This window comes from Phyllobates terribilis, unplaced genomic scaffold (genome assembly GCF_046119375.1).
Source record: "Phyllobates terribilis strain yellow unplaced genomic scaffold, ASM4611937v1 Scaffold_3__8_contigs__length_932513732, whole genome shotgun sequence".
In the NCBI taxonomy this organism is placed as follows: domain Eukaryota; kingdom Metazoa; phylum Chordata; class Amphibia; order Anura; family Dendrobatidae; genus Phyllobates; species Phyllobates terribilis.
Genome location: NW_027362763.1, coordinates 419,901,605 through 419,914,023, shown reverse-complemented (window position 1 = coordinate 419,914,023; position 12,419 = coordinate 419,901,605). Strand labels below are relative to the sequence as shown.

General features: G+C 42.2%; 1 protein-coding gene across 4 annotated transcripts in view; it reads right to left on the bottom strand.

Annotated features, from left to right (window-relative positions):
* Positions 1 to 309: 309 nt before the first annotated feature.
* Positions 310 to 12,419, bottom strand: part of LOC141259518 (cytochrome P450 3A9-like) — a 155,053-nt gene continuing 142,943 nt past the window's right edge. For all 4 annotated transcript variants that reach the window (XM_073675645.1, XM_073675648.1, XM_073675646.1 and 1 more), the window contains 2 exons: positions 5,567 to 5,729; positions 310 to 568 (listed from right to left, as the gene is read on the bottom strand). In XM_073675645.1, the coding sequence (XP_073531746.1) occupies positions 470 to 568; positions 5,567 to 5,729 (262 nt within the window). In that variant the 3' untranslated portion in view covers positions 310 to 469. The remainder of the gene's footprint in view (positions 569 to 5,566; positions 5,730 to 12,419) is intronic.

The window sequence follows — 12,419 nt, the reverse complement described above, 5'->3', positions numbered from 1 at the left end:
AGTGTAACATGGATCTGTATTCAGAACTTACTGTTGCAAGTTCTTTTCAAAATTCATCACAAAGAGTCGACTGCGCTCCAGACCGATGCAAATATGGAAAGCCAACTGTGAGTAGTATCGTAAATACCACTTAACATCACATGTCACACCAAAGAGAAGCAGTTACCGCCATCACATAAGTGGTGAGTTAATTAAATGTTTGACCAAATATAGTCCCTGGCAGAAAAAAGATTCCCAACCCCTCTGCTAAGGCATAGTATTGAGACACAGTTGGCAATAGGAATAATTACTGCACGATCAGATATAAAATTTAGAGGTATATGTGCTCTTTAATCAATTTTGTACATAACAAAAAGGAATCTTGTACTCTATTTTAACTTGATTAGATTGTCAAGTCATATTAAAACCCCTCAAACATAGACTAGACTACATGAACTGTGAGGGATTATATGTATCTGTCGCTCACTTCTCAGTTCTCACTTCTGGAGTTCTCAGTTCTGGACACAAATTTTAGGATAATTGGTTTCTTCGGCTGCATGAAACTTTGAGTGCTGAACTCCATTGGGACCTGTTAAATGCAATAATATACTGTGAGATATCAGCACAAAACAGCTCTGATAAATGACTATATTGGGTATTCTAGTTGTAACATAAGATTTTTCATCAATTTCTCACTGAACACAAGAACAAATTCCAAAACTGATAAAACTGAGTTTCAATGACCATTTTTTAAACCCATAAAATGAAAGTAAGGTTAATAATGTAACTTTGATTACAAAATCTTCAATTTTACTCAAATTAGTTGATGGAAAAATGAATACACATATCAAAAACTACATCTAGTATTTTGAATGATCTCCATGATTTTTAAGGACAGCACCAAGTCTTCAAGGCATGGAATGAACAATTTGGCGACATATTACAACATCTATTTATTTCCATTTTTTACGAACAACCTCTTTTAGAGTCTGGATGCTGGATGGAGAGTGATGCTTAACTTGTCTCATCGGAATTCCCTACAGGTGTTCAATTGGGTTCAGACCAGGAGACATACTTTTCCACTGAATCACTTTCACCCTGTTCTCCTTCAGAAATGGAACAGTGTCCTTATATGTGTGATTTGGATCATTTTCATGTTGGATAAGTGCACGTCTTTCAAAGGGCATGGAGTGATGGCAGAATCTTCTCTTTCAATAAAGAACAGTACATCTGTGAATTCATACCATCAATGACATGTAGCTCTCTGACACCAGGAGCATTCATGCAGTCCCACATAAGGCACTGCCACTACCATGTTTCACTGTAGGCACCATACATTTTTCTTTGTACTCCTCACTTTTGTGACGCCATACAAATCTTGAAGCCATCAGTACCAGAAAAATGTATCTTGGTCTCATTTATCACTCTGGAGTGATAAAGTCATACAGTTTTCAGATTTTGCAGCATGGACAATTTGTAGGTGCCTCGGCTTTAGGAGAGACTTCCTTCATGGACGACACCCATGCATGCCATTCCTCTGAAGTGTATTCCATATTGTGTCATGGAAAGGATTCATCCCAGTTTGGCTTTCAACTTTAGCTAACTGCAGTAAACTTGCACGTTGATTTTCTTTAACCCTTCTCATCAGAAGACACTCCTGTTTAGGTGTGAAATTCATGGCCTAGAAATCTCTATGAAATGGCTATCTGTGTTACATTTTTGTATCACTTTTGCTACAGTATTCTGACTGAAAAGTAAAGCTTTGCTGATTTTTTTGTAGCCTTCACCTTTCTTGTACAAATAAATAATTTTCTTTCTCAGGTTTTGTGACATTTCTCTTCCATGTGGTGCCATTGCTGACAGCATGAAATGAGAAGTAGTTTTCTTTAAGTAACATACTTTTATAGTCAACTGTCTGCTGGACACCAGTGAATAATGAGACTTACCTGTGGTTGAAATCTTGTTAACTAAAATTTTGTCGTCTAAACTTTAGTTTTGCTCCTTGCACTTCTATTAAGGTGTACTCATTTTTGTAATATGGTCTTGACTGAGTTTAAGAAAATAACTTTTATGGGTATGCAAAACAACAAATTTTGTTTGCACTCAATCGCCCATAATTGAGGGAGTATTTTGCAGTATGATATCAGGGGCAAACATACCATTGATGCAATCTGTACAGCCGCACCAATGCCCAAGACATAGGGGGCCTGCTTCTACCGTCAAAGCAGGTGGAATTGTGCATTATGATGAGCTATTGGGCTGCAAAGAGAACAAATATTGTTCTTGAACATGGGCCCTCTTCTGTCTGTGTCCACAGTAGTACTATGCCAAAATAAAAACATACTGCAGCATTTCTAAGCATCATCATTGTGTCAAATTATGCTTATTGGGACTGTCTGTACTCCATACATGAAAAGCTAGCAACCTGAAGTTATTTCAAGTAAAAAAACTTTCATATTCAAGCTGATGGAAGGTTGGTAACAATGCAGCAAGGGGGATATAGAGGGAGATATGAAAGGTGATTGTAATAGCTGGTACAGGGTTTCTTTACTGTTCTACCAAGATAAGTATAGCTGTTCAATAATTATATTATCCATGTATGTCGTGTGCCAAGTGTGACTCACTTCAACAAGACAGCTGCCAAAATCAAATGCCAGTGCAGGAGTGAAGGAAGAATCAGAGTAAATATGTATTTAGGCAAGCGCACCTCATTATCGGCTTGTGTAAATGTGCCAGTGATCACCTAATCAACGAGGAAACACTTGTTCATATGGTGATTAGATTGTTTTTGCTGGCAAAAATATCATTATTATTGGAGGATGTGCTGCCTATAACATACTATCTTGTTAGCGATTACTCTGTCTCTATCATTGGTCTATGTAAACATGATGGTAAATGACTTGTATAAAATCAATCAGAGTTCGACTAACGGCTTCACATCAGCATGTGGAAATTCAGCATAAATATAGTGACCCAGAAGAAGCACTGATAGACCATTAATGTGTAGTAGCTGAATGAGCTGCTCACCAGAGCTGTCACTCATTGAGGAGCACCCGCCCCCAATCAACCAGGAAGTATGGAGAGACTTCATAGCGCTGAGCTGCTGAAGAGACAGTTCCCTTTAATAGCCTCAAGTCGAGTGATATCCATCAGCACACAAAAAACTGCCCATGGATAACATGTATAATTATCTTGCATAAAGGGCTTGCCTAACCAAGGAAACCGCTTTTCAAAATACGGTTATTCCTGGCATGCATATACAACCAGCTATGGAAAATTATTACTACTTGCCAGCCATTCAGATGAATAGATGTAATCCAATGACAGTTTGAGTCCAACATCAAGGAAGTTGCTCTGCTCTTATAGGCGGGCCCGAGTGGGCGACTTTATTGTATGAAGTCCAGATGCCATAACAAGGCATATGAACAGAGGTTGTCTTATTGACACAATACCTTTATTAGCAAGACTAGCTTTAGATGATGACCTATTTTAGTGTTAACCAATTTTACAAACTAAAGTCTTTTTTCCCCAATCGTACTTTCTCCTCCATATTTTCCACACAAGCCTCTACAAATACTGCATCAATACGCAATGTATAGACCCCCATTTCCAAAATATCAATATACAGTGGCTTGCGAAGGTATTCACCCCCTTGACTTTTTACCTATTTTGTTATATTAAAACCTGTGTTTAAATATTTTTGTAATCCGATTTGTGTGTGATGCATCAGTACTAAATAGTCTAAGTTGGTGAAGTGAGAAAAATCTAGGCATAAATTAAATTTATGGGATAAAATAACAAAAAATTGGCATTTACATATGTATTCACCCCTTTTGCTATAAAGCCCCTAAAAAATTCTAGTGAAAGCCATTACCTTCATAAGTCACGTGCTTAGTGAAAGGAAGTCCACGTGTGTGCAATCTAAGTGTCACGTGGTCTGTCAGTATATGCACACCTTTTCTGAAAGGCCACAGATGTTGCAACACCATTAAGCAATAGGCACCACTAACCAAACAACACCATGAAGACGAAGGAGATCTCCAACAAGTCAGGGACAATGTTGTTGAGAAATACAAGTTAGGGTTGGGTTATAAAAAAATATCCCAGTCTCTGATGATCTGCCAGAGCAACATCAAATCCATTATCTCCAAATGGAAAGAACATGGTGCCACAACAACCTGCCCAAAACTCTCAACCCGGGCAACGAGGGCATTAATCAGAGAGACTGCACAAAGACCAAAGAAGCTGCAAAGTTCCCAAGCAGAGACTGGAATATCTGTCCATACAGCTACAATTTATTTATTTATTTTACTCATTTATATAGCACCATTAATTCCACAGCACTTTACAGACATTATCATCACTTTTTCTGGGGCTCATAATCTAGATTTCAGTATGTCTTTGGAGTGTGGGAGGAAACCCACGCAAACAAGGGAAGAACATACAAACTCCTTGCAGATGTTGTCCTTGGTGGGGTTTGAACCCAGGACCCCAGTGCTGCAAAGCTGCAGTGCTAACCACTGAGCCACCATGCCACCTAATATGCCAAGCACTCCATAGAGGTGGTGTTTATGGAAGAGTGGGCAGAAAAAAATCCTTAACTTACACACAAAAAATGTTAGGCTAATTTTGAGTTTGCCAAAAGACATGTGGGGGACTCAAATGTATGTAGGAAGGTGCTGTGGTCAGATGAGACCAAAATTGATCTTCTTGACACCAAGGTAAACGCTATGTCTGGACCCAAACCAACACAGTTCATCACCCCAAGATCACCATTCCAACAGTGAAACAATGTGGTGGCAGCATCGTGATGTGAGGATATTATTTTGGCAGCAGGGATAGGGAAAAATGGTCCAAGTCAAGGGGGAGATGAATGGTGCGAAATACAGGGATATTCTTGAGGAAATTCTATTTCAGTCTGTCAGTGATTTGAGACTAGGATGGAGGTTCACCTTCCAAGGCAATGACTCAAAGCATGCTGCTAAAGCAACACCTGAGTGGTTTAAGGGGAAATGTGTAAATGTTTTTTAGTGGCCTAGTCAAAGCCCAGACGTTAATCCAATCGAGAATCTGTGGTCAGACTTGAAGATTGCTGTTCACCAGAGGAAACCATCTAACTTGAAGGAGCTGGAGCAGTTTTGCATTGAGGAATGGGTAAAAATCCCAGTGGCAAGATGTGGAAAACTCACACAGACTTAACCAAAGTGACTTGCAGCTGTAATTGCCACAAAAGAGATTCTACTGAATGTAGGGGGTAAATAGTTATGCACACTGAAGTTTTCAGTTATTTTATCCTATTTGTTGATTGCTTCACAATAAAAAAGAAACCAAATATTCACAGTTGTAGGCATGTTCTCTACATGAACAGATGCAAACCCTCAAAAAAAAAAAAAAAAACTGTGAAATTCATTCTAGGTTGTGATGTAGCAAATCATGAAAAATGCCAAGGGGGTGAGTACTTTCGCAAGCCATTGTACCACATAGTACAAAGATGCACCCTAGGTATATCCGCTTCATACTTGTTTAAGTCAATAAAAGAAAATCAATAGAAGAAAATTGTTGACCTTCTACTGAGTAGTCAACTCACCAATGTGTCTTTACATGGTCGACAGGTGAAATGCTGGAGGATGGCTGTGATGGCTACCTTCATACTCAACAGAGCAAATCTCATCCCTATGCAGTTTCTTGGTCCATCACCAAAGGGCAGGTAGGTGTATGGGGTTTGGTTTTCTCTATTTTCTTTACTGAATCTGGAGAAACAATGAATGTAGAAGGAATAAGTGATGTCAGAGCCTAGTCTTGGAATATTATTTGAGTAGCAAAATAAAAGTAACTTTCATTAACAAGATGCATTAAATTTAAAAGTACACATATGTGGTATCACTGCGTCTGGAACGACCTAAACTATAAAATTGTCCCACTAGTTAACCCCTTTAGTGAACACGGTAAAAAAATAAAAAACAAAGCAAAAAATGGTGCTTGACCATCATACTGCCGAACAAAAAGTGTAATAAAATGCGATCAAAAAGACGAATGTAAATAAAAATGGTACCGCTGAAAAGGTTATCTTGTCCCGCAAAAAACAAGCTATGATACAGTTCCAGCAGCTGAAAAATAAAAAAGTTACAGCTCTGAGAATAAAGCGATGCAAAAAAATTTTTTTTTTCTATAAAATAGTTTTTATTGTGTAAAACTGGCAAAAGATAAAAAAATATAAATGTGGTATCACTGTAAAAGTATTGACCCAAAGAATAAAGCTGCCTTATCAATTTTACAACAAGCAGAACGGCATTAAAAACAAAAACAATTCCTTACTTGTCGGTTTTTGTTTATTCTGCCTCCCAAAAATCGGAATAGAAAGCGATCAAAAAAATCACGTGCCCGAAAATGGTACCAATAAAAACGTCAACTAGTCCCGCAAAAAACAAGCCCTTACATGACTCTGTCAGCCAAAATATGGAAAAATGATAGCTCTCAAAATATTGTGATGCAAAAACTAGTTTTTGCAAAAAAAACAAACGTTTTTTAGTGTGTGACAGCAGCCAAACATTAAAAAACCCGATATAAATCTGGTATAACTGTTATCGCACCAACCCAAAGAATAAAGTCGTGTATTCATACCGCACGAGGAACGGCGTAAAAAATAAATAAAACCAATTCTTCACCTGCTGCTGATTTGTTCATTCTGCCTCCCAAAGATCGTAGTATGGCTCGGCTCACATTTATCCTGCGGTCTGCGCTGAGCGCTTACACCGGGATTTCCGTGTAAATCTCTGAAATACGTGATTCAGACAGAACCCCCAGCGGAAGATTCCCTATAAGGAGGCAGATGGAGGCACAGTGGACGCCGTCTGGCCTGTGATCCCACGTTGTCCGTCTTTTTATTTGGCATGCATAAAAGTGTCGTCGGCCACAGTCTTGTGAACCTCTGAAAAAAGGACACTGCTAAACAGAGACCAGATGGAGTCCAGATTAACTCTGCTGCCTCATTATAGTGAGTGGATCCCTCGGGGTTTCATCTGAATTATGTCACTCGGAGATTTAAATGGAAACCCCAATATCAGTATAAATGGAAACCCCAATATCAGTACTCAGCGTAGTGTACAGGATAAATGGGAATATTTTGCATAACATTTTGGATCACAATAAAAGCTTCGACTCAATCCACAAGAAGAAATTCAGCAAATTCTGTGCTCCCAAATACAAATGCCCACCTCCCTTTTGAGCCCCATACTGTGCCTAAACCAGTTAGCATCCACATGTTTGGCATTTCTGTAGTGATGAGAGCCCGCCTAATTTACGGTTGCATGTCTCCAGAAGCACAAGCTGGGTATAACGTACTGGTCACTACAATGGCAGTTTGCAATTTTCGATCAGCAACATCCACTGCTGCTTGTTTCTGGAAAACACCCATGTAGTTAAAATCCTCACCACACCTTTAGATAAATTCCCAAAAAGGTATCATTTCCAAAATGGGGTCACTTGTGGGATATTCTGCTCTTCTAGCACTTAGGGTCTCTGTATATTGAGTCTGCATACTATTCTAAGAAAATCTGTGCTCCTGGAGGCAAATAGCACTCCGTCCCTCCCGAGTCTCACCGTGTGGCTAAACAGTACTGTACAGCCACTTATGGGGTATTTCTACATTCATCAAATTTTGTGTCACATTTCGGTGCCATTTTTACCCATTTCCCAGTGTGAAAATGTAAAATCTGGGGCTAAAATAAAACTTTGGTGGTAAAAATGTAATTATTCTTTCTTCACCACCCAATTCTGAAAAGTTCTGTGAGGCACATGTGGTGTCAACATGCTCACAACACCCCTAGATGAATTCATTGAGAGGTTTAGTTTGTAAAATGGGGTCTCTTATGGGGGATTCTGCTGTTTTAGCACCTTAGGGGCTCTGCCAATGTGACATGACACCTTCAAACCAGCCTAGCAAAATATGATCTACAATATGGCGCCTCTTCCCTTCTGAGCTTTGCACTGTGCTTCAAAAGTAGTTTTTGACCACATATGGGGTATCAGCGTACGCTATCCTTGTGAAAATGAAAATATTGGGGGCTAAAACAACATTTTATTGGAAAAGTATATTTGTTTCATTTTTACAGATCCATGTTGTAAAATTCTGTGAAGCACCTGTGGGTTCAAGGTGCTCACCACACATCTAAATAAATTCCTTGAGGGGTCTAGTTTAAAAAAAACCTGGTTCACATGTGGGGGGTTTCCACTGTTTAGGCACATCAGGGGCTTTCCAAATGCGATTTGACACCCGCAGACCATTCCATCAAAGTCAGTGTTCCAAAATGTCACACCTTCCTTTCTGAGCCCTGCCGTGCTCCCAAACAATAGTTGTCCCCCACATATGGGATATCTGCGTGCTCAGGAGAAATTGCACAACAAATTTTGGGGTCCATTTTCTCCAGTTACCCCTTTGAAAATAAAAAATTTGTGGCTAAAAAACATTTTTGCGGGAAAAATTAGATTTTTTTATTTTCACGGATCCATGTTATAAACTTCTGTGAAGCACTTGGGGGTTCAAGGTGCTCACCACACATCTAGATAAGTTCCCTGAGGGATTTAGTTTCCAAAATGGTGTCACTTGTGGTGGGTTTTCACTGCTCAGGCACATCAGGGGTTTCTCAAACGCAACATAGCGTCCGCTAATTATTCAAGCAAATTTTCCATTCAAAAAGTCAAATGGCACTCCTTCCCTTCTGAACCATACTGTGCACCCAAACAGTGTTTTTCCCCCACATATGGGGTATCGGCGTGCTCAGGAGAAATTGCACAACAAATTTTGGGGTCCATTTTTTCCTGTTATCCCTGCAAAAAAAAATTGAGTCTAAACTAAAATTTTTGTGAAAAAAAGTTCATTGTTTTCTTCCACATTACAAAAATTCCTGTGAAGCACCTGAAGGGTTAATAATAAACTTTTTGAATGTGGTTTTGACAGGGTCGGCATCAGCACCCGGTGTACCCGGGCAAGTGCCGGGGCCCTGGACCGCTGCTGCTTGATTGACGTGGCCGTCATTACTACCAGACACAGCCGCACAGCACACTGCACGCAGCCGTGTCTGGGGAAGTGCCAGCAATCAAGCAGCAGCGCCGGAGAGAGGTCCTGCAGAGATCCTGGGGGAGCGGCGCCCAGGCTCCAACTGCGAGTGGGCCCCCCTGATGGTCCAGGGCCATGGCTCTGAAGGCCAGAGACACTCCGGTGGCCCTGCACACAGGCCGGGGGCAGGTAAGGTGAGACTTGTTGCCAGCTTCCTCAATCCCCATATTAAATATATTTATAATGTGCCTGTGTGTGTGTGCATGCATGACTGTGTATATATATTTGTCTGTTTTATATGTGTTTTTAAGAATTTATGTTCAAATATGTATGTATGTCTGTATGTGCAAGTATCTGTGTATATGTTTGTGTATGTGCATGTCTGCGTAATGTATGTGTGCATATCTGTGTACCATGTGTGTGTGCGTGCATGTCTGCATGTGCGTGCATGTCTGCGTACTGTGTGCATGTGTGCTTGCATGTCTGCGTACCGTGCATGTGTGTGTGCATGTCTGCATACTGTGTGTGCGCGTGTATGTCTGCGTACTCTGTGTGTGCACCGTGGGTGTGTGTGCATGTCTGCATACTGTGTTTGTGTGCATGTCTGCGTACTGTGTGTGCGCGTGCATGTCTGTGTACTGTGTGTGCGCATGCATGTCTGCATACTGTGTGTGCGTGCATGACTGTGTATACAGTACAGACCAAAAGTTTGAAAATACAGAAAAATGTTTAAATGAGAAGGTGTGTCCAAACTTTTGGTCTGTCCTGTTTATATTTGTCTGTTTTATATGTGTTTTTAAGAATTTATGTTCAAATATGTACAGTACAGACCAAAAGTTTGGACACACCTTCTCATTTAAACATTTTTCTGTATTTTCATAACTATGAAAATTGTACATTCACACTGAAGGCATCAAAACTATGAATTAACACATGTGGAATTATATACTTAACAAAAAAGTGTGAAACAACTGAAAATATGTCTTATATTCTAGGTTCTTCAAAGTAGCCACCTTTTGCTTTGATGACTGCTTTGCACACTCTTGGCATTCTCTTGATGAGCTTCAAGAGGTAGTCACTAGTGTTGAGCGAGCACTAAAATGCTCGGGTGCTCGAAGCTTTGGCCGAGCTCGCCGTGATACTCGGGTGCTCGACCCGAGCAACGAGCCCAATGTTAGTCTATGGGAGACTCGAGCATTTTTGCGGTGGCACCCCCGGCAGTCTTTTAAAAGCCTAACAAGTGCCCAAAAGGATAGTGACAGTGCTCAAATGACAGGGGGACAGCATGGGGATCGCCCCAGGAAGCATTTCTGACCCCCAGGTCACTGCTGTCGACAACGTCGTCAGAGGTATTAAGCCACTTTTACGGGCTCACAATAAAACGTTCAAAAATGAAAGTGAAACTTTTTTCCTGTGAAATATGTTAAGGAACATCCTTTCCAGGGAAAAGACTTGTGTATAAGTTAAAATAAATTACCAAAAACAAAAAATACTCCTCCACACCTTCGGCTATGTTCACAAGTAGCATTTTTTATGCGTTTTTGCACTTTTGTATTGCTTTCAACTATGACAAATGCATTCTCCGGGAAATGTCATTTTAACATTTTACAACCTTATCTGGCCATGTGCTGTGTGACACATGCATAAAGTGCTGAAAAGACATGGGAACAGCATGGGGAAGACCCCTGGAAGCATCTCTGACTCCCAGGTCACTGTCTAAAAGTGTGCCCATCATAAGTGATCCTTGCCGCATCAGAAGATGCAGACTTGCAACTATCCCCGTGCAAGTTCTAGTCCCAGGGCAGTGTTCAATTGTACCTCCCCCATTCCTTGCAATGCAAGCGCAAGTATGCAGCCTGCCATCCACCCACCCCCAGGCTGCAATACCATACTGCTTGCTTGAACTTGAAATTGGGCCTTTTAGGCATGTGGAGGCGGAATCTGGCCACCAAGTCATGGCTGTGTTGGCGGCCTGGAATCCATACTCAGTCCCCAGCTGCCCGGCGGCCGGGTGTCCATACTCGGTCCCCAGCCGCCCCGCGGCCGGGTTTCCACACACGGCCCCCAGCCGCCTGGGGGCAGCCGGGTGTCCATAAACGGTCCCCAGCCGCCCCTATTTCTCCTTGGAACATCCCCCCACACACTTTTCTTAGCCCAGCCTGCTTTAGGCAGCATTGGACGAGCCCACCAGAGAACCAGACTCCTCCGGTGGGCCCTGACTTCTCCATCGGTGGAGTTGAGAGTGCCAAGGTGAGGAGCATGATGACGATGACAGAAGTTAGCATGTGCTATGTTTTCTTTTAATGCAAGTGTAAGTGTGCAGCCTGCCACCCACCCACCCCCAGACTGCAATTCCATACTGCTAGCTTGCACTTGAAATGGGGCCTTTTAGTTTGGAGGAGGCCGAAGCTGGCCACTACCTCATGGCTGCTTCGGCAGCGAGGTATCCATACTCAGTCCCCAGCCGCCCCTATTTGTCCTGGTGTGCCTTATACATAAGATTAAGCGCGTATACCAAAACATTACCTGTGCCCTCCCCAGTGCATTTAGTGGGAAGGAGAGCCTATTCCGCTGTAGTGTGTGCATGCCAAACCCCTGTTCATGGTACATGCGAAGATGCCTCCCACCTTGCACCTGTCGTTGCAGACTTGCAACTATCCCCATTCAAGTCCTTGTCCCAGGGCAGTGTTCAATTGTACCTCTCCCATTCCTTGCAATGCAAGTGCAAGTATGCAGCCTGCCACCCACCCACCCCCCAGGCTGCAATACCATACTGCTTGCTTGCTTGCACTTTAAATTGGGCCTTTTAGGCATGTGGAAGCGGAATCTGGCCACCACGCCATGGCTGTGTTGGCGGCCTGGTATCCATACTCAGTCCCCTGCCGCCTGGTGGCCGGATGTCCCCGCTTGCTCCCCAGCCTACAGGGGTTGGCCGGGTGGCCATACTCGGTCCCCAGCCACCCCTATTTGTCCCGGTAACCTTTCCCACACTTTTCTTAGCCTGGCCTGCTTTAGGGCAGCATTGGCCGAGCCCACCGGACTGTCAGACTCCTCCGGTGGGCCCTGGCTTCTCCATCAGGGGAGTTGAGAGTGCCAAGGTGAGGAGCATGATGAGGATGATAGAAGTTAGCATCTGCTTTGTTTTGTTGTAATGCAAGCGCATGTATGTAGTAGCGGCTAGGCCTGAGGTGGTCAGCGTTTTGGCGCATATCCTACCTCCTCCGAGGATTGCTGGATGTTTTCCTGCTACTATCCAAGTTCTATGACTCCCGTTAAAACAAAGCTTCAGGTGATAAATGATGGATGAGGTAGTGGCAAAGGAGAAAGAGCAGGAGGAACAGGGACCATTCACATCAATATCAGGCCAGTCAACCAGATATGTCTT